This window comes from Chelmon rostratus, chromosome 6 (genome assembly GCF_017976325.1).
Source record: "Chelmon rostratus isolate fCheRos1 chromosome 6, fCheRos1.pri, whole genome shotgun sequence".
In the NCBI taxonomy this organism is placed as follows: Eukaryota; Metazoa; Chordata; class Actinopteri; order Chaetodontiformes; family Chaetodontidae; genus Chelmon; species Chelmon rostratus.
The window spans coordinates 529,061-552,281 of NC_055663.1; the positions used below are offsets into that span (position 1 = coordinate 529,061).

At 40.2% G+C, this 23,221-nt stretch overlaps 1 protein-coding gene across 1 annotated transcript; it reads left to right on the plus strand.

The window, feature by feature from the left end:
* Nucleotides 1–1,359: 1,359 nt before the first annotated feature.
* Nucleotides 1,360–18,051, plus strand: mlycd (malonyl-CoA decarboxylase). The gene is made up of 5 exons (XM_041939670.1): nt 1,360–1,961; nt 6,076–6,188; nt 6,913–7,069; nt 7,481–7,633; nt 16,517–18,051. Exons 1-5 carry the CDS (start codon nt 1,416–1,418, stop codon nt 17,060–17,062), a joined length of 1,515 nt encoding a protein of 504 aa, XP_041795604.1. The 5' UTR covers nt 1,360–1,415; the 3' UTR covers nt 17,063–18,051.
* The last annotated feature ends 5,170 nt before the right edge of the window (nt 18,052–23,221 follow it).

Below are 23,221 nucleotides of genomic sequence, written 5' to 3' on the forward strand. Positions count from 1 at the left end.
GAGTTCACCTGATAACGTCCACAAAATTCTACCATTACAGAGAAAGAGAATAGGTTGGGACACTTGGGAGGTGTATATTGTTTTGTACATCACTATTGTGACAGACCAAGCACACAAACCATGGAGTACAGTTCCAAGATAGCAATTTAATTTATCAGCTTCAATAGCAGAGTGTATTAACAAATGGTCAGAAACAAAATAGAATTCAAACTTTTCAAACCTCGAACCAACTTGTTGGACTATAACTGTATCAATAATCCAACAAGTTGGATTCCACAATTGGGATATGGCATCAGGGGATTGAGATACTAATTTCTGCTATAAATGAGTAAGATTGGTTGACATATAATGGCCACCATGAACAATAAAAGTTTGCAAGCAGGAGGGCTTAGCAGGAAATTGGCCATAACTTGGGAGATGCCTTTGAACAATCCTGATTAAACTCACTAGAGACATCCTGTGCTATCTCCTGCACATACCCACCAAGCTGTCTTCAGATTCAGTGATAGGAGGACAAATGGTGGTAGTTTGAGTGTGCATTATTGAAATGCTGCATTTATTTCTTATTATGTTTTCTTATTGTTCTTATACAACATTAAGCAATTTTCATACATCAAATTCAAGGAGTTACAGTAAAGCAGACTCACATTTCTGAGCTACAGATTATTAAAATGAAGTTAACAACAATCCTCTCTGGATTTACATTGTACAGGTACAGTATATAACCCATTAGTCAGTCACTGGCTTAGAAACAAATCTTTACCCACATGCTGCCTGCAGACCTTCAGGTTTTCATATCATGGTAAATTATCATTTGTTGTTAGTTTAAAGGTTTACAGATTGTGGATTAAAAAAATCCAAATGACAACAATTAATTCATGTCCACATGAAAATAAGACAATTTTATTTAAAGGTATTCTGCATCCTATTAACTTGCTTTATAGTCATCAACCGTCAACTTTGTTCTCAATATGAACAGATGAAAATAAAACCATGCATTGAGACAAATACATGAATTTGCTAAATACTCAAAATATTAACTAAAAAAAATGAAAAAAATGTATTTTAATTTTGAAGTAGCACCAGTTAAAACAGGTATTATATCAATTGTATTTCCGATTTACAAAATGAACATAAAGGACAAAAATCTTTCTATATACTCGTGAATTTGTTACATGGCTTTCTACGTGTGTGTTTGTATGTGCGTGCGTGCGTTTTATCAAATAAAGGACATTCTAATGACCCCATATATATTTTAATTTTTCTGAGAATGGACTTTCACGGACCTCAGGTCAAACCTCGTTCCTTGACGCCAGCACATACTGTACTGTCTCTTTAAGAGACCCGGAAGCCGTTTCTTCCTGTGTGTTCACGGGTCGCTGGTCCCAAACAGACAGCTGAGCTCCCTCCCGGCAATGATATCCCACCCCGTTATCTGGGCTTTCCGCAGCAGCGTGAGGTGCTGGCGATACCAGACACTCCTCAAAGCGACTCTAGGGGGCTCGAAAGTCGGCGTTTGGCGCTGGTACTCGACCCCAATTCGTGGTGGTGTCACGGGCATGGAGGAGATATTGGCGAGGGTCGTTGTACCTTTACCTACATACGAAACGAGAGACAAATCCCCTCCTCCCCCCGAATCAAACAGCTTGGAGTTTATGCACTTCTACAACAGTCTCGACAAGGAAGACAAACTCGGTTTCCTGGCGAAGCTGTCGCAAGACTTCGGAGTAGACCACAAAGGCGTTTCAGAGCTCGCCGTGAGGCTGTTGGACACTCAGCTCCGAGACTTGGCGACCATTTTGCAAGTTGAAGACAGGCTGCGGTACAGCTTGACTCCCCGATATAAACAGTTGCTTAATCATATAAGCAGGGTCGAGGGAGGGGTGAAGTTTCTGGTGGATCTCCGAGCCGATGTGCTTGAAATAATCTCATCCAAAACTAGCGAGAGCGCACACATCAGGGTAAAACACTTGTTTACTTTTTCTAAGGGTGCTCGCATGAATCAAACGATGCCGTTCGCGTTTAGGCGTTTGGCATTTAGCTGAGCAGCTGAAGTTGAGTGTTCGGTTATTGAGAAATATTGCATGTGGTATATTTTAACAGCATCAGCGTTGTAGCTGTACAAGTAGCCTCGGCTCTCAGGCAGAGAGTGCACCCCTTGCTTTGCCCCCATCACATGGGTCACATTTCATCACAGCTTGAGTGGCAATTACCTTTGCCCCAGTTTCCCCTCCTTACCAAACTAGAGGAACTGAATTTTATTTCTTCATAGCTTGGGATGTTTGGGGGATAGTTGAAACAGTTTGTTCGGCACCATACAGTGGTCAAGCTCAATTTCAGGCCTTCGTTCATATTTTCCTTGTCTTGATTGCATAGATGAGCTGAACTGATCAGGGCTGCCTTTCAATGTTGCTGGAAAGCTCTTGTGTTGAAATGGATCCGTAACAAAGTTTAATTCTGTGCATGAGAGGGCAAGAGCTACCATGCTGCAGCAACAAGGTTAAAAAGCTGAATATAAAACAGACATGTCAAGAATATTTTGAAGTCAAAATGAAAAAATTGACAGGAAAGTCAGTGGGATAAAAAAAAGAAAAAATCATCACGCAGACATCTCCTCCCCGGTGCCCTTATTGTTCCCTTAAGGGAACATTTGTGGGAACTTATTTTTCAGAAAAGCTACCTTTTCCAGTGTCATTTACGCCATTGTTCAGTCGTTTGTGTTCAGTCAAATATAATTACAATTTTCAATGCAGTTCAATGCTGGAGTGTAAGAGTCTCCATGGACACCTTGAAATAAGAGCAGAATATTTTCCAATGGAAAGCTTACTCTCATGTTAATTGCTTGCATTTAGTTTATTCAAGTGTTCAAATGAACAATGTGGATTAATCAAATCTGAGACCTTTTCCCAAATCAGGCTTCTGAGGCCAACGCACAAATGTATATGAAATGTGTAATGTACCATAGATGTCAATTATGTATTTATTTCTGTCTTCAGTAGTTTCATTTAATTTAGTTTTGGGCTACAACTAACTGTTTTCTTTATCGGTTCATTTACCAATTGTTTACTTCATTGATGGATTCATTTTTGGGTCTACAAAATGTCACAAAGTCAGAAAAAATGTCCATCACAGTTTCCTAAAACCCAGTGTTACGACATAAGACCACCGAAACCTCAAGATAATAAAGTTACTATCACAATAGAAAAATAAAAGCAATAAATCCCTCTTCAACAATGAGTCTGTTCAAAAAAATAGTCATCAATTATTTTTAATTTATCAACTAATCTATTAATTTGGTTGTTTCAGTTCTAGTTTTTATGGTAATATGGAAGTCTGGGATGGCAATCACTATCCATCCTGCAAGATGAAACAGGATATATACATTTTTTTAATCAATGGATTTTCAAGCTTGACAAAGATGACAACACTGTTGCAGTTTGTGTTTGTTATCCATTAGTCTGCCTTGTGTGTGTGTGTGTAGCTTTGTGTCTAAGTTGGAGTCATACCGAGCTGACGTGAAGCTGCACATGTAAATCAACCTGTGGCTTTTCAGAAGCTTGCAGGCTGGTGAATTGCTATTTGTGTGTCAGAGGCTGCCAGAAGCTCTATAAGCAGAAGCCCCTATGGTGTATAGTAGTTGTCAACATAATCCAAAGTACAAAAAGTCACCATCGTCTAACACTCTGGTTTAGTATTAGCAAACACACAATTAGGCATTTAGTGGCCTAATCTAAATCAGTTACTGTGTCTGTGTTCACTTTTCTCAAACATACTAGATGAAACTTGATATGCTGAGATGCAATAATGAAGATTATAAAACTGGTGTGTGTGCCATCTAAAGCTATAATGGTCAAGCTCAAACTGCCCTGCTTGAGGTCTCCGTGGGCGAGAAAACCTTTCTGTCGTCTTTGTGAGTCGCTTTTTATGTTTTGTTTTGCTTTGGAATAAAGCTTAACACGATTTTCAAAGACCCTGACTGCAGTATTGCAAGAGGACTTCTAGCCTCTTCTCTCCTGCTCAAAATCTATTCTTTTTCCTGCTGAGGGGCAATTCAGATGCATTTAATCTCAATACCCAAGGCCCACTGAGAAGGTAAAAAGGTCTAAGCTACCTACAGAGTGCTTACTCGTACTGAGTGCTGACCACCTTGTTCTTGGGGGGTGCAAAGCAATCATGTTGTTATTGCCAGAATTGATTGTGCTAAAAATGAGAGAAGGCCATGGTAGATACGAAGCTTTTACTATGTGTATTGATATCATACCAGGGAACTGAAAAGCTTGCAAAAACAATGATGCTGATAATCAAAGTTGCACCGAAACACAGAGGCAAAGAATGACTGTAGTAATGAAAGTTTGGATTTCACAACACTGCAATTACTGTGGTTCTTGCAAGAGTGTCTCCTTGAATCCTATGCTAGATTAGTCTCTCTTGGTTGGTTGATTGATTTTTGATGTTCCTGCTCACTCCCCCCTCCAGGCCTTTCATTCTTGTTCACCTGTCCACAAACTGAATGGATGAAAGATGTAAAGACAAGTCAGTGAGGCCATTTTAGCTGGCTACTTGGGATTTCACAAAGTATCATTGAGGCCATTTGGATATCATATGGATGCTTCCCTTCCAGGCACTGCGGTCTTGATATAATCACAATGTAACCACAGCTCCAGGTATCAGAGGCTGTATCAGCCCACAGCATCAGTGCCTCACTGCATTGATGCAGCAGCAGAAGAAAAGTGTTGTTTTATTTTCTTCCTAATGGAGTGCAAGATTTTCTTCTTTTCCCTCTGCTCCTATCCTCCATCTCCACTGTAACCTCAGGCTTCAGATGCTAGCCTCTTCCATTTCAAAAGACTTCATCTTCTGCTGGGTCAGTGGCACACACATCTCCGTTTGGCCTTCTTTTTGTGTGGGTGAGAATTGGCTACCCACGGCAGCAGCTGCTGGTTGTTGATGCGCTGCGTTTTTTTTCCACAGAAATGCCAGGCTGGGATTATCAGCCATCAAAAATTATTTCACCTCAGGCAGCTTGTGAAGTTACACAAATACACACATACACCATCACATAAGTAGTGATGGAAGTTCTGCTGATTTCTTTTTTTCCCAACTGGATTTTTCACCGTGAAACCTCTCAACCTTGAGCTGAATAGTGCAAAGCCCAGTGCATATATGTGGGGAGGAATTTCAGATTTTGTTAGTTTAGTTTTCAATAATTACTGACAGAGAACTTCAGCTAGTGGCTGTTGTGCTGTATATGAGCTGGTCTGTAGTAGCTATTATTATGACGGACAAGCTGACTAAAAGCAAGCCTGAAGTGAAGCCGTCCTATGAAACAGCCAATATAAGCCGTATTTATGTGTTTGAGTGTGTTTTGTGTGTGTGTGCTGTGTGTGCCTGTTTGTGTGTTTGCAGGAAATTTGCTTTAAATGAAGTCTGACCTTTTCAGGAGGACACGCCTGCTTTGAAATGGCAAGTTGTTTATTGAAGTGCCTCCTATACACCCATTGCAAGCTCAAACAAATCACTTCTCATAATGTGTAAAACATTCAAGCGGCATACAGACGCCCAGGGGACCGGACACCCCGCACAGCGTGTAGGATACTGGTATGGAATTGTTTATAAGCCTGAGCGACCTCGCTGTCAGTCAGTGAGGTAGAGCTTGTGAGTTTCTCAGTAAAACAGGTGGTGAGATGGTAAAGACTATGTGTTTATCCAGTTCTTTAATAGTCGTATAAAAGCTGCAATTTCCAGAGAATAACTTTTACGGTGTTTCTTTTTATGATAAAAAAGAATAGAGAAAAATCTTCTATAGACACAATAAAAGGACATTCTTGCAGTGCTCGGTAACTTAATGTCGTGACTGCCATGACATTTTTCTTATTCAACATGTGCATAAAAGAGTTACCTGTATACCAGTTTTTTATTTATATAATATATTGTGCCTTCTCTATTGTGAAATACAAAAGAGTCTCCTTATATTTTCCCAACAGACCGGTTGCCAAGGGAGAGAATGTGGTGAATGGTTTATTATCAGCTGGATGCGGATGTTAGTTGTGAACTCTCACTTTCTTTCCGTTTCAGGACCTGAACAGCACGCTGAAGAGTCTGCTGTCCGAGTGGTTCTCTGTAGGTCTGCTCCGGCTGGAGAGGATCACCTGGAAGTCCCCTTGCGAGATCCTGCAGAAGATCAGCCAGTAAGGGCATTTGTGCTCCCTCACATTGTGTTTCTCTTTTCCTTCTCTTCCTCTCTCATTTCATCATAATCTCTTTTCTTACGGACAAACGCTGCAGCATGGTATAAGTTAGCTAAACCTCTCCTCTGAACAGCGATTATCCAATCATAGCTTAGTGGCTATGTCTACAATTTTGAAAGCCCAACAGAGTTATGTTAGATTTAAATGTGCAATATGTGAAAGCTTTATTATACTAGAGCTAACTAGCTCTACACTGTAAGACATGCTGTTTCTTTGTTTCCATGTCTTCCACATGAACGATCAGCTGCTGATGGTGCTGGCTTTTTGCTCAGGGCTTTTCAGCATTCTATCATGTATGTAGCCATTAAGTGCATATTTAAGATACATTAGCATAAAGTATTAAAAAGTGATCCACAGATGACCCATAACTCCCAAAAAATAACCGTAGCTGAATTACTTTGCTAGCTACAGCTAGCAAAATCTGCCAGTGACAGTTGTTTCAGGAGCAAAATGAGCTGTAAATGTCAACCTCAATCTGAATCAAAGACCAAATATTTCAGTGCTTACTTAGAATTTTGAGTAAATCTGGCCACATTATCACTGTAAGTGGTATGTAAGCGATAAGGGATGGAAGTCTTCACAGGCAAAGCAACAGTAACTAAAGAGGGCGGGGCTTAGCAAATGGTAGATTGAAAAGTGAGACTGACCATCAGCCCTCTGCCAGGTATGAAGCAGTGCACCCTGTGAGGAACTGGACTGACCTGAAGCGCAGAGTGGGACCATATCGCCGTTGCTATGCCTTCACCCACGCCGCCATGCCAGGTGAACCTCTGGTTGTGCTGCACGTGGCTCTCACTGAAGACATCTCTGATAACATTCAGGTTAGAACCTATTGCTGCAGGCTGTTACAATCATTTGTCTCACTTTACCACACCTTGGAGGATAGTTAAGCATCTGGGATTTACTATTTTGTTCCTCCTCTCAGCTGACAAATGGATTATTGCTGTGTGAAAAACAATACCAAGACCTTTAAAGTGCATATCCCTGTGGGAGCAGCCACCACAGTGCTGGCTTCTTTCTCTTGCCATTTACAGTGAGGAAAAGCTGGTTTTGACAACACTGAAATATTCCATGGTGTGAAGTAGTGCAGCGATAACCACAGTTGTGCTCTAGCAGCTCTGAAAGGAAGTGCTGTCTTGGCTGCAGCTAGAGTCAGAATGGGCTTTTATTTGGATGAGTAACGCAGAGTTTGTCTCTGTGACCCGATAAAAATGTGTGTTTTCCTCTCTTAGGGTATCGTCCGTGAGTTTGCTACTCTTCACTCCGAGGAGGATGTGAATAAGATAAATGCAGCCATCTTCTACTCCATCTCCTCCACCCAGGCTGGCCTACAAGGGGTGGAGCTGGGCAACTACCTCATCAAGAGGGTGGTCCGAGAACTACAGGTGAGTGTGGGTGGGAAGCAGGATGTCGTGTAGGACATTTGGTCTAAGAACTGTGGAAGTGGCAGCCAAGAAATTCGCTTGAAAAAACAAACCTATTCATGTTTAGTTGGCGTATGTTCGTGAGTCAAGTTACATTCAGAAAGACAATTTACATTTATTTTAATTAGCTGATATTCATTGTGGGAGTTGGAGAAATTATCACACCTACACATTTTGAAGAATGAGAATATTCCACAATTACTTTGCCTCATTTTTAAAACAGTTTCAAAACTCTTAATACAAGTCAAACTAACATCTTGTTACTCTTAAACACATAATGCTGGGCTTATATACAGTGCCACCCACTAAACCACCTGCCCAGTCCTCAAATGAAAAATGAATATAGTTTCTTTCCTTTGGTTGCTGTCAATGTCAGTGTAACGAGTGTCTGTTATAAATTAAGGTTTAATATTGCTTGTTTACTGTAGCTTGCTGTATTTTAAATGATTAAAGTTAAGGTAATTTTATCTGCATACCCCAAAATGACAAATGGACAAATGACAATTGGATTTAGTGATTAAAATATCAAAGATCTTGGATAAACAAATGTGGTAGATATAACGTCAACTAATTCAGTGAAGTACATTCATTACATTCAATTCAATGTGTAATTTACTGTAATACAGCATATTTAATAAATAGAATTAAAATGTTCAATGGTCATTGCTGCTCTACATCAATTCAAATACTGTCTTTTGCATAGATGTCACATTTCTTTAATTGCTATTGAGGAAAGGGCCGTTTTATTTTAAAATGCAACAGTGATTAAAATGAACATAATGATGAACATAATGTTGTAATATTCTGAGAAACCCTCTGAAATGTATATTACCTAAATTGTTACGTGAGATGAGGCTAAAACTAAGTTTACAGTGTTTTTTTGTTAATAGGTTTGCTAATTAAAACATTGTGAAAACGAAGCCAACACCATTGTAAAATACTGTAAAGATGAACTATTTGAATCCATTCTATTTGAATTCCTATGATAACTTGGCTTGAATAAGGCTGAGGTATGGCATAAGGTCACAGAAGAAGCAAGGCTACATAAACATATAACCATAAATATCCTTTCTTATCAGTGAAGCTTTTAAACCATCCCGTCTGGTTAAAGCTAGATGATAACACCTTATCATGATGCACATGACACAATATATGGCATGGATGCAACTATTATCCTCCTGCAGAGCTCCTCAGCTTCCCTCTGTGGTGTAGTTGCAAATGGTGCGGTATGTCTATGTGCTGAATTGAATTAAAAGCCTATACGGTAGCCTTCAGGTGTGGCCCAGCTGGCATAGTGTTCTGATTTTGATTGCTTTTCAAAAGTTTTTGTTGTTTTTGTTTTAGTCTCAGTGATGAGTCATAAATATCCTCCTTGTTTTAGCATTTGCTGTATGGATACCTACACAGACAGCAGAAGTCACTAGACAGGCAGAAATGAAATCTCATCCATCTCTCTCAATAAGCGTACAATAGCCCTTCATGTTGGGCCACTCCAGCTAGCACTTGTTAAATGATTGGAACATTGAATGGAACATCAAAAGCCACTCTCCCAAACAGAAAGGAAATAACTCTTTATAGAGCATCCTAATAAAAACTCAGGTTTCAGAGCTTCATTCATACAACAGGACTGTCGATTGCTGCAAGCCTTTCACCTATTGGCTTTATTAAATTATTGTTGTTAATGGAAAGAATACCGTTCAGTGAGCTCAGCAGATATTTTTTGTTTTTTCTGCTGTAGCTTTAGGGCTAGTTGTGTCTGAGGTTGGAAAGGAGGTTGTATTGCTCTGCGATGTTCTGTGAAAGCCTTACAGACGGGCTCGTTGACCTCTCAACTAGCTTTGCATGCCCCCATCTCTTCCCCTCATGTTTGTCGTCTTTCTAATGCAAAGAATTATTTTAATAAAGAGGCGTGCTACTTTTTACCTTCATTAAGCCGTCCTACAGATAGATGGTGTAACGTGTTCAATTTTTTACAGACTATTTTACCCACAGAAATTATTGCCATATAACCTGCATACATCAGATTCGCCCTCTGTCTGCTATTAATATTTATAATGAAATCAATAAAACACTTTTTGACTCATCCTTTATTTAAAACAGGGAAGGCCACGAGTGCAAGCTCTCTTCCACAATTACAACCTGATAATAACACGTAAAAAATACATCTGAAAATTACAATACATGCAAAACAGCACATGAGAAATATCATCAATTTGAACAGAATACCTGCATTCACACCACTCTGTGTCTATTAAAAGAGATTAAAATTGATTCAAAGGGATCAGCTTGTCTAGTTTTAAGGTTGTTGATTTGTGTGGTGCATAGTATTTTAGAGCCAGTTTCCTGGTGTCAGTATAATTAATGTGTTGATCCTCGAGGACTAAATAGTCTTGGGACCTTGTGCAGTGCAAACTTGATTTATTGTTCAGGAGACAGAAGAGATACTCAAATAGTTTGCCAAGAAGTGGTTTATAGATGAACAGAGTGCAGTGCCGTTCTTTTCTAACTGCTAATGTCTGCCACACAATTTTCCCGTATAGTAGTGAGTGGATTCATGCTACTAAAAATTTCTGGATTTCTTCTTATACTATAGCAGTTGTTATGAGAATGATAATGATTATAATAATAATACTTATTTGCATAATGCTTTTCATTAAGGAATTTGTGCTCAAATTGTTAACAAGTGTTTCACTTTAAAATTAAATTCATTGCTCATCCACTTATTTATTGCCAAAAGACAATAATGGAGTCTCTGGCTGCAGCATTATTTCAGTAGAGATGTACAGTTGGGTGCCATCCACATAACTATGATGTGCTCTCTAATGATGTCATGAAATGCAGTATGTTTAGTGAGACCACAAAAAAGATTCCATGTTGTCCAGATACATGGTTTCCAAGACTGACAGAAAACTTTCTCCCTTCACTGAATGTTTTAAACCACTTAAAGACACAGTTGAAAGACCAACCAGCTTTTCAAGATGATTGATTAGGGTGTCATGGTCAGTTCTATGAAATGTTTTACCTTTGCTGGTAGGCTGGTGGACTCGGTACACTGCCACTGGAGAAGGTCCAAGATGAGCTGCTCGATGAAGGCTAACTTGCTGCTCAGTGAACATACTTGGAGATATACCCATAAACTCAGTTTCTCTGGGAATGGTGGTAGCGAGGGGGTAATCATGCAGGCTAGTAAAAGAACGAGACGACGAGTAAAAGAATAAAGGAGCAGCAGTCCAGTCTGGTAAATGGACCTACAAGTTAATGCATTAGAATATTTGATTTTAACTTCACCTTATCACAAAAATTAGAGTCAACGCCTGAGATGGCAGTTACTCCTTATACGAAGTTGCTGGATTATGGCTTTGTTGTGCAGAGTAACTAGAAATGTAACTCTTCTTGTGACTTTCATACCTTTTCTGGAACCTTTTATCGTAAGCACTGCAGAATATTTTTTATGATCCTAGTGGGAACTGAACCGTTGAACCCAAAAGTTTAAGTGCAGTGCCCTGCCCTCGAGGCTACACAAAACCATAATGCAGTTGTATTCTGCAGAGGCCCGGTTTTTCTGACAAATCTTTACCTTCTTAAAGGTGAAGAGAGGAGCAGCGCAGCCACAGAGGGACCACTGAGATGATGGATAGATGATGGAGTAGAAAAGAAAAGGTCACAGTCGTGATATAAGGTGAAGGCAGGAGGTCTTGCTTGTCTTAGCCGATTGGACCCTGGAGCACAGTTCTGGCACTGCTCCTCCTTTTCCTCTATATCCTTTCCTCCCTCTTCCTTTTTCACCTGTTCTACCTCCTCTGTCCTTATAATCACCACCGTCTTTTCTTTGTTAACCCTGCCCACACTCAACATAGGTAGAACGCAGTAGAGACAAAGCAGAGGTTGGGGAGGAAGGCGAGTGAGAAGAAACATCAGATGAGAGCCAGTGGGGAATGTAGAGTGAGACGGCTGAGTTTTGAAGAGAAAAGAGGCCGATATCAAGGGGGAAGAAGTGAGAACAATGCTGCAGAGCAAGGCAGACAGACAGCAGTGTGTCCCTCCAGGGGCTGTCTGACACTTCCAGTTTCATCTGCATCCATTCATTCCGATGCCACATCACTGTGTCACTTATCAACTCATGGAAAGAGGGGGCGGGGTGGAAGAGAGGTGGGAAGGTTGTGTGTGTGTGTGTGTGTGTGTGTGTGTGTGTGTGTGTGTGTGTGTGTGTGTGTGTGTGTGTGTGTGTGTGTGTTTTGTCGAGTGAGAGAGTAGGACTGGTGTGAAAGGTGAGGGTGCTGGGGCTGAGGAGGAGGAGGAGGAGGAGGAGAAGTCTCCATCAGCGGGGCAGGATCGTGAAGCAGTGCAGTTGATTTGCACTGTCTGAGCAGCAGCCTGGCCACCAAGATGAAAATTTAGTTTTGCGTGTTTGATACTGAGAATGAGCGTTTATCTCACTCGCTGTTGTTGTGAAGCTGCTTCCCTTTTCATTCTGATGCGGATCAAATCTCTGCTGCCATCTGTTATCTTTATACTAACATATAAACGTTTTCTCATCTCTGTACCTTCTTAGAGTTATTTCCTCTCGTCAAACCAGTTAAGATAGGTTGAGGCAATTCTTTGCTGAGCTATCTCGAGATGTGTTTCGCTGATTTTACAACTTTTTGGTGTTACGGGATCAAAAATGAAAAAAGAAACTTTTTTAAACCTTTAAGCACGGAAACAGTCTGGCATGCCTCAGGTCTTTAGTTCCATTTTTAACACAGACTTAAAAATAACATTGCTTCTAAACTTTTCAGACGTGGAAATATAGTATGAACAACAATAAACCATTCAAAGACATAGTTTTGTCGGTAGGGGCCAGACCTTTGTTGTTCTTGCATGAGATATTTACAAAAAATGCATTTTTAAAAATTAGTAATGATCATTAGTTATCATCGTGTGTGATCCATCATGTGGCCCTGCTGAGCAAGTAGAGCCAAATCATTGTTCAGTTGATGCAGCCAGAAAAGGCTAGTGAGTTAAGAAAATGGGCAATTGGTGGGGGCAGATAACACAATTTCAAAGCATATCGACCTAGGCGTACTACAAACCTGAGAGATGGGTACATTGAGATTCTGATTTTCCTCCCAGTCTGTCCACCTTTGCACGGGTAAATTTCCTTCAGGCGTGTTGAGTGCTGGTCAAGGGAAGCAAAGCTGCATGAACTCTACTGATCTGAAAAACATTAGGCGAGTCAACTCACAGGAGAGAAACATAATATACAATTTCAAAAGACACATTTTTGCTTTTATGTGGAGGCGAGGCAAAACCTATACAACTTATACCAAAGTACAAGGTATTTACCTCTGTCACGGTAAAAAGAGCTGGCCACCTGCTTTTGAAGTCCAGAATCAGAGGTTGTATTTCCACAGCCACTACCTGGTCATTGTTTTGCTTCTTGATCTCTGAGAGCAGTGCAACTCTCTGCTTTTCCTGGCTTTCAGTCATTTCTCCCTTTGGATGCTGTGGACAGTTGTTGACTTCTGCCCTTTTTGGTTTCGTAACATTCAGTACTGATTCAATTTATTGTCACCTCAGGAAATCTTGAGCTTGGTCTGAAAATTGGCTATTTTATATTAAAGGCTGACCTTCCGCCCATCACTTCCATTGAATGATCATTTCCCCCTCAAGCTAGCACACTTTTTGACTGTGGCTTCTGCAGAGGCATTCAGATCATTATCAGTTTGGTAGGCTTTGACTTCTATGATTTCTTCTCCCAGTCATTCCAAAATGTGTGATTTCAGTTTTGGTGAGTGGTTGTAGCCACTTCCACTTTTACTGCACATTCTGAAATGAGGACAAACTCTGTTTAACATTTATTGTTTTACATTTCTATTTTTACATAACTTTTCCTCATGCCCTTGCTTGACATTTGGTTTTTATTTCAATGTCTCAACAACAAGCTTCAAACTAGTAGACTTGTCAGTACAAAAAAGGAGAAAAAACAACTGGAATAACTTAAAATAGCAGGTAAATACAAACCTGGTATCAGAAAAAAACACAGGTCACAAATAATGTTTGGCACATCCAATAAACGTTTAGCAGGCTGTAGTGATTTCAGATCACAAGGCTGAATGAAGCTAATCACACTGCTCAATGGCTGAAATTACATTTCCCCTCTGACAGCAGCTTCTTCACAGCATGCTGGCAGCTCTCAGACTGCTCTGACAGTCGCTTCCTCTCTAGTGTTTTTATCGAGTTCATCTTGGAGAAGCGGCCTTGCAGGTGGAGGTTGAACTGAACATGTTGAGCACAGACACAGCCAGCGTCTTTAATGTGCCACAGTGCTCTGGACAAGACCCCCAATATGTGCTCAGGCTTTCAGCAGCAGGAGAGCAGGAGTTTGTCTGCTCAGTGTTGTGGTGACGGTGCAGATTATATTCTTTTGCAACAGCAACAGTTTCATTGCAGATGAGGCAAACAGGTGACGCATTTCGGAAGGTTGGCGTGATAAATGCGTACTTTTCAGTCCATTCATCATTAAAGATTCGCTTTTCCGCATCAACTTTTTGTTTCATGGCCTTTGGAGTGGCGTTTTACCTGTGTTAAGAGGACGAACTGACGATGTACTAGCGTTGAAGTCAGTGGTTGATATGACAGCCCCACGATAGAGGCTTTGTTTCAGGCGTGTTTGTTTGTAATGTATTATAGAAATAAAGTTTACATGAATTGAGTTGAGGCAAAATATCTCTATCACTCCTGGTGGTTAACTGTATAGGTGATAGCAGCCTGACTGATAAAGGCTAAAAATGCCTTCAGTTTTATAATAAAATACAAAAAATAAATGTAAACAATAAACATCACATAATAATGTTAGGCCAAAATGGGTTTTTATTTCATTTTATTTTAGTGTCTGTCCAGAAAAATTCTGGCCCTGCGACAAATATAGTTGGTGACCCCTCCTCTAAGGCAAGTATGATGCTTTAAACCGGTCATGGGCTACATCAGGAGGACAGCATGTGGTGACATCAAACTGAGAGAGGTGCTTTGTTAAAACACATTTCCGTTTCACTCCAAAGCAAGAAGTTGCACTTTCCTGCATCGACTTAATATGAGCTTTAAGAACTTTGAACTGAATATCAGACTTCTCAGCAAGGCAGATATATTGTCATTTACATCTTTAAGATTTTCTAAAAATCCTGACAGTGAATAAGCACCAAGGTTGTCAAGTAAGTAGTGGATCAAACCTTGAGTTTTACAAAGCACAGCCAAATAAATGGAGAGAGCAGAATGACAGCCAGCAGATAAAATGTCTAGCATCCAATACACACCACAAAACTTGTGATGTTCTGAAAGGGTTGCAAACCTCATTTTTTTGATTCATTTTTTGAGTTCACTTACCAGAAATAACAGATGGAGATTTGCTTCCCACTTACTTAAAACTTAGAGTTTGTGAATTTTATCAGCAGAGAAATTGACGGGAAGCTTTCTCCTAATCCCTCGCGGACTTGGTGAACTTGGTCGGGCATTCTGACCAGTTGGGGTGTCATCATCTTATACTGGCTGTAAACAATAGCAGTGCCACAATGTTGTTGCGCACTGGTGGCTTTAGGATCAGAAAAAAGTATGATAGCTAGAAAAGTGATGAACTTTTTCCCAAAAGCATGCAACCCTCTAGGCTATTTTGAGAGTGATTTTCTGTATTGAATGAAGAATGATCAGCTCAAAAACTGATCTGGTGTCTGTGACACTGCCATCCTGCTGGGCCCTGGCACTGTATTATGTTTTGTGCAGACAGTATTGCCTGACCGATATCGGGGGGTGAGGACCACCATTTATTGACATGAATATCTTGGTTGGAGGAATAGGAGTAGCAATTTCCTCATCTGATAGTTCACATTCAGAAGTGTCATAATCTGGATTGTCCTCAAAATGGTCTTAATTTTCTTTTTTTGCATGTAGGTAGAAAGAAAGGGGGGATGGGGGGGATTTGGATGCCATTTTTCTCATAGGAAAAGGTGTGTGTGTGTGTGTGTGTGTGTGTGTGTGTGTGTGTGTGTGTGTGTGTGTGTGATTGAGGTGAAATATGGTGGGAGGGAGTTGGAAATATCTTATGTCTCACATTTGCAAAGAAGGAAATTGTCTGAATCTGACACCTCAGACCCTAGGGCCACTCAATCCATCACAAGGACATAACCAAGCTTCCTCCACGCTCATATTATGATAAGGAGACACTAGAGGTCACTATTACAAAAGAGAAGGTGATGAAAGCGTATATATGAAAGAATATATTGACATACCAGATGAATCAGTCCCAGCTCTGATGGCTACATTGATGGAATATGGTAAAATTTCAGGCTACTAGATTCAAACAAAAGAATAGTGACGTCCTCTTGAAGCCTTCTGGTACTGTGTTTCAGTGGAGGCCTAATCACGTCACCTACTGAAGACTCAAAATCCCAAATGAGGTGCAAAATATATTCTCCCTTAACTACATGCATTTACTAAAAAATACAAAAGAGGATTGTAAGAGATACAATGACTTACTTTTGCTGATACATATGTTGTGATGACTATGATAAAGTCAATAAAAACAAACTCAAATTTATCAGAATTGATCACAGCCAACAAGTGTGTAGCCATGCAATGGAAAGATGAACAACCTCCTACATCCTCTACATGGATGTAATGAATTAGCGTCATCAAACAAAGAGTTTTAACAGGTACGCTGACCCCTGAAATTGTTTGAGGAATAGAAGGGAATAAAGGGCTCAATGAATTAGGCAGGGTGTAAAATGGTCCTGGATCTCCAAAGACAATAAGGTAAGAACGTAAGGGTTAACCCCTGCTCCCTCCCTCTCTCTCTCTCCTCATGTCTTCCAGAGCGAGTTCCCTCACATGGCCCAGTTCTCCAGCCTGTCTCCCATCCCTGGCTTCTCCTCCTGGCTCCAAGGCCTGCTCAGCCAGTACAGGAAGGAAGGCCGGGGGTCTGACCTACTCTCTGAGCAGGAGTGGAAGGAGGTGGAACAGGCCACTGACTCAGCCCCAGGGACCCTGACCACCGAGTCCCTCCGCAAGATGATTGGCAGCAGCGAGTGGATGCACTCTGAGCGGCTGATGCGTGTCCTGGAGCCTGCCCTGATGCGTCTCTGTGCCTGGTACCTGTACGGGGAGAAGAGGAGAGGTTATGCCCTCAACCCAGTGGCCAACTTCCACCTGCAAAACGGCGCCACCATGTGGCGTCTCAACTGGCATGCTGACACCAGCCCTAGGGGTGTGGCGAACTCCTGCGGCATCATGGTGAACTATCGTTACTTTCTGAATGAGACATCTAAAAACAGCACTCTTTACCTGCAGAATAAGGTCATCACGGCATCGGAGCAGGTGCTCGGACTGGTGTCCCAATTTCAAAAGAACAGCAAGCTGTGAGAACGAGACGAGGATTCACCAAAAAATATGCTCGATGGCACTTTATGCCATTAATATATTGACTGACAAACTTGAATCTGATAATTTGTTTTCAGTTTTTGACATGTGTGATTAAACATCATAAAAGATAGGAAAAAAAAGCCTCAGGAACACCACTTGAATGGACGTGAGCTGATTGTGTTTTTGAAGTGAAATAAGGACATTTTATCACATGATGTGTCTAATCCCATCTTTTTTACTGTCTCATTGGGTTTCTGGTCAAAGCTGTTTGATAGTGGTAGTGCTTCCCAGGCTGAGGGACTGCAGCTAATGAAGCATGAGGCGTCTATCAATGCTTCACCATGTTCCTGGATAACAGTGTATTTAACGGTGAAGCAGGAGCAAGGAGGGAGTGGAATAAATGATGTTTAGATTCTTTCATTTGGCTGAGCTGTCTCATTGTAAACATGTTGAAGATTCAGAGACTATTGGATGTTATCTTTTTTTTCTCTCTGCTTAGGTTTATATACAGCATACCAGCTGTTACACAGATGTTTCCCACTAAACATCAGAGCACAAAGGTTTTTAAACCACAGTTAAATATAAGTTCATATTAAATAACTAAACAAAACTGGAATTATTTCTGCCGTGTATCATGAGTACTCATGCTCACTGGGCTGGCTCCATTCAGGTGATTTGTATTTTGCTTCTTTTTTTTTTTTGGATAATTCTGCCTTCACACACACACACCACCAGACTCTCCAGAGAGCCATCACTGATATTCTAACTGCTCTGTACAGGTGCCAAGCATGGCTCATATCAGCCCACACCCCATTGTTGTGAAATAATATATCACAGCAAGTTGACTGTGAAATTACATTTTAGCTCTCCAAGGAGCCAAACTTTGTTGTTTTTTTTCATGTTCTCTGTCTCTCCCCCACACCTTTTTCCCTCCCTGTGCCACTCTGTGTCCTAGAAACTAATGGAGTGAGAAATAAAGTTAAAGTAAATGATGAGATTGATGGTGTTCAGTTGTGGGGGGAGGAGAATAAAGAAGCATAAGTAGTACAGTTGTTAAAGGATGCCCTTGACAGACAGTATGAGTGTCTCCACAGGTACTGGAGACAATAAAACACCGATATGTCTCTGTGCACAGATGTGCGTGGGAGACACGGAAAAGATATCATAACATCTCACAGTGGAGGATGATGCATGCTGTGGTATTGGTTGCCATGGAGACGACAATGACATTCCACACCTGCTGCAGGCAGCCAGAGCTTGTTTTGGGTCAACTTTGCCCAGGAATGACCAATGGTAGTGAGAGAGGTGTGAGTCCAGTCCAAAGTGATGACTTTAGGCATAGCTTCAAGAAGACAAATTGCTCACACTGCAAACAGTTGCAGTACTGAAATCTGATTTCTAGACACAGGTCCCATTAAATGAAATAATACATACCTCTTCAATGGAGGACGAGTCAATTCCTGCTGCACACCTGCTAACAGTAAAGTGTTATTATACTTTTCATGTCCTAAATGCAGATAATAAAAAAACGTATCTTCAAATGAATGGAACCTAAACATGTAATTAATAAATATCGCAACAAAGGCAACGCTTCATTCTATTAAACATCTGTGATCAAATAGTAAAATTGAACAGTTTTGTTAAAGTGTTTTGTGGACAAATGTAGCAACAACTACTCAGATCACTGACAATTTTCCACATCTGTGTAGCGTTGGCTTAGACCACGCTTCATTTGTATCTAATCAGACTGCAGTTTTGTCTCATTTTCAGCCCAGCACATGTTGGTAATGGAATTACAGCTACTCTGTCGCCTGACACAGCCCTGATCCAATACTTTCCAAAAAGCAGCAAAAGACCTGATTAAAATTGATCGGAAACTGTCTGCTGTAGAAATTCATGCCTCATCTAAAAATAATCCAGTAATTCAGACAATCCTTTTTTTCTTTTTTTTTTGAAGATGGTGTATGCATGTGTGCGTGGCAGCTGCAAATTCCATTTCTTGTCCCTCGTTCGGAGATAATTGCCTTACAAATGAAACTAATCCATTTTTTACAGTTCACAGTGGGCAGAAGTCAGAGAGTGACAGTAGAGTGGTGGCCGCAGCATTTCCATGTATTGACAGAGTCTGAGATACAAAGGCCTTCTGTCTTTATCTGTATGGCAAGTTTAAAAGGACAACTAAAATAAGAGCAGGATTGTCTCACTGATGAATATGTCCTATTTAATAATATCATATAATAATAATACAATAATCACCTGAAGCTCGGTATCAGCAGAACCAATGATCTTGTGTTGGACTACAATGACTCAAATATTGATGCTGCTGCAAAGAAGCTGCAAATTGTAAAACATGGACGCTTCACACACATCTTCAGCCCGCCAGCACAGAAGATCTATACAATCAGCACAGTTTTAAGGTGGACGCCCAAGATTAGTGTCACCAATCTATTTCAGTATTCAGTATTTAAGTTATCTGGAATATTGTCCCGAAAAGTGTTGTTGCAGAACATTTTGACATTGAGTGAAGTTGACCTTTACCTTTTGCATATAAATTGATGTCGTCATTTTATCCTGTGAGACATCTGTGTGAAATTGGGACATAATTAGCCTATGAATTCTTGACTTACATAAAAAAAAAACAAGAAAAACATGTCTTTTAAGGTCACAGTGACCCTGACCTTTGACAAAAATTCAAATGACTTCATCCTTCAGTCCAAGTCAAGGTTTGTGCCAAACTTGAGAAAATCCCCTCAAGGCAATGAGGTCTTGTGGTTCGGTGAATTAGATGGATGGAGGGACAGAGAGATGGAAAACCCAAAAACATAATGCTACCGACCACAATAGTTCATTCTTGAGACCAAATGGATGTTTGTGCCAGTTGTAATGAAATTTCCCTCAGGCATTCCTGAGATATTGTGTTCACAAGAATGGGACAGACGTGAAGTCAAAGTGACCTTGACCCGATACCTTTTACCACCAAGGTCTAATCAGTTCATTCTTGAGTCCAAGTGAACATTTCTGCCAATCTGAAGAAATCCCCTTGAGCCATTCCTCACAAGAACGGGATGACCCTAAAACATAATGCCTCCAGCCACAGCTGTCACCGGCATGGAGGCAAAAAAAAAAAAAAAGAGACCTCAAGACCACTGAAACAATACAGGCAGTTTTGATTGAAAAGCCTTTCAATAGATTCATGTCACATTCATCAAAGAGGTCAAAAAGTCTCTCTTCTTTCTCCCAAATGAAATTCTTCAATATCATTTCATTTCATTGCAGTGTTTGATTATATTTATTGGTTTAGAGTATAAACATCAGCACAGAACTCAACCAAACCCATTCCAATTCAGCTCAAATACTTCTTCTCACTCAAAATCTAAAACTGTAGTTCATTTTTGAGATGCAAACATGACGGGAAAACTCTTTTAAGAGTGGAGTAAGTAAAAACAAACTGCAATGCTGGCCAAAGAACAGCCTCAATAGCAGCATCTACCTTGTCTACGATTGTCCCCATTTGTTGTTGTTGTTTTCATTCCTTCTTGGTTCTGACACACAGCTTGACATTGCTTGACAAGAGCACGACAGTGGGGTTAGTCCCACCTATGGTGCTGACTGGCTAATCGTTAGTCTCTGTGGTGCTCGTTTGATCGTCTGCTTTTTCAGGTAAGAAACCACTGTTTCATGTCATGATGCAATCAGTCATCTCGTTGGAGTGGGTGGACTCAAAGGTCTGGACCCAGGCCATTAGCTGTACTGCATAACCTTCTTTTCAGTCAAACCAGCAGTGTATCTGGTGTGCTGTTAAAATGAATGAGTGCTTAATTTGCCTGAAAAAAGTCAGTCAACTCTCTGTGTTTTTTGGGGCATCAGCTCAGGTTGAATGAATAAAATAATCATTAGATTTTAGGGTGAAGACTTGGTTTATGGTTTTGGTTAATTATTATTAATTAACCTTTCGGTTAATAAGGTTAGGGTTAGGCTCTGCTTTGGCTCCCTGTAAAATCCAGAAAAGTTGGAATACGAGATTCCAACACCCTATTACCAGAGTTGTCATCTGTTGAAGAAAAATCTTTTTCATATTTTTGTATGACTCAAACATCAGTTTGATGGTGTCCTGGTAATTGTCAAAAAGGACAAAATGATCAGCCAGGGATAAAGAACGCCATCATATGTGGACACAACTACAAGGTACAAGTACTGGAATACCTTGAAAACAGCTTGAAAAGCACTTGAAATTCAAATGAAATCAAAGTTTCCTTTATCATGTAATTAGATTGCTCAGAATGAGAAATCGGTCAGTCTGTAATGCACACTTCCTCTCCTTTCTTCTTTGCCTTGATGAGTCATTACCGAAAACTAAATACAATCCTGGTATGATTGAATTTTTTGAACGGCGTCTTTGTGCTTTGTCTTGTTGGAATTTGAAGGAGCAGGCTTGGTCATTACCAAATATTAAGGATAGTAATTGATACCAATAACTGCCTTGATGTTAATAAAATTGTTGATATGATTTACTAATAACGGAGCACCACCCTGGAATCAGGCACAGCCATGCTTCTGGCTGTAGAAGTCCTGGCTGTACTGGAAGTAGCTGGTTCTCAGGCAGAAAAGTGTAACCAACCTCAGCTCTAACCGCTAGTGGTAAAAGACTGAAAGATACAGATATTCATTGAATCAGTGTATCAACTACCTTGTGGACCAGTAATCAGAAGGTTAGGTCGCTACAGGAGAAAGGGTGCATTAGCAAAACTGCATTGAGTGACCAAATAAAGAATCTCACACATCAAATGTAATTTTTTTTAGTGTGTTGTATTGTATTAAATGAAAATAAAATTTGTAGAAAAATAAATAAAAACAATTCTTAGCTTTTCAGCTCTTCAGACATGAATAACAACCACAGTTCTCAATAAATCAGTCCTTTTTAAATAAATCACAGTCTCTGTATAAATCCCAATCTCTCTTATAGGTTGGCTCGCCACAACCACTGAGGTCCCGTTCTACCTTTACAGACACAGAAGGAATCCTCAGTAGAAGATGTCTCGCAGATCGGCACAGGAATCCATACCAGGGACAGGAAAAAAAAAACAAAAGAAAGAAAAGACAAGGAAAGAAAAGACCAGGCCTATAAAGGCCAAAAACAGGGTTACTGTACTGTTCACATAAACAATATATACTTATAAATTTAAATAAATACATATAAACACACATTTTTATACACATACTTGTAACAGCTTCTTAATAATTATTTTAACCACTTTTCACCGTTCCGTGAACTGAATACAGAAAATACATATATATATATTTTTTTGTATTAACATGAGGCAAAATGGCTGAATATCTTTTTTTCTCTACCACTGCTCACTAAAAAACACAGAGCAAGGTTAAATGTACAACAAAACACTGTAATATAAAACCCTTTTTCTTTTTAACCACTACATTCATGTACATAAGGCCTCAATGATCCATATTAACAATAGCAGAACAGCCAATTTCACTCTATTTACTTAACCAATTACTAAATTTATAATTAACTAAATCACTAACTTAATAAAGTTACTCACCAGAGGCTCACAGTTCACATACACAGACTCACTCCAGGCACAGGACACAATACATGGCTCATCAGTTCAGGATCCCACTTTTTAAGAGACAGGGACATGGGAGTTCAGTAATGTATAACCGTTATATTTTAGAAATGGATGTGACTAATGACTGGAGTTAGAGCTAAAGCTAGCGCCGAATTAACGCCGAATGCTAATTAACGTAACTTACGTTCTCCTCCGCTTCTGTTGCGAAACAGACGGTCCGCTCATCTACCCACGGGAAAAAAAAAAGAAGGCTCGCTCTCTGATCTGATGGTAAAAGTCATTTAACTCAGAATAATCTGCAAAAAACAACGTAGTCTGCAGCAGTGGGTTAGCACGCAGCTGCCTCAGAGACGATCACGGCAGAGAGAGAGAGAGAAAAAAACATGAACGCATCCAGGCACGTACGCCCTGGCAGCGTCTGATTGGTTACACCTCACAGGAACTCCTCATGTCACCCGAATCTTTTACACTTGAGAAAGGCACTTAAAAAATTAAATGAAATAAAATACTCTTTTAAAAAAAATAAATGAACTTGTGTGTGTTGAATTTTTAATCTATTTATTAACATATTTAT

What these genes read in the sequence shown, in the direction of transcription:
- mlycd (XM_041939670.1), top strand. Translation starts at nt 1,416, where the DNA reads ATGATATCCCACCCCGTTATCTGGGCTTTCCGCAGCAGCGTGAGGTGC. An exon ending in GCGAGAGCGCACACATCAGG is followed by an intron (nt 1,962 to 6,075) that starts GTAAAACACTTG and finishes TTTCCGTTTCAG; the next exon opens with GACCTGAACAGCACGCTGAA. An exon ending in ATCCTGCAGAAGATCAGCCA is followed by an intron (nt 6,189 to 6,912) that starts GTAAGGGCATTT and finishes GCCCTCTGCCAG; the next exon opens with GTATGAAGCAGTGCACCCTG.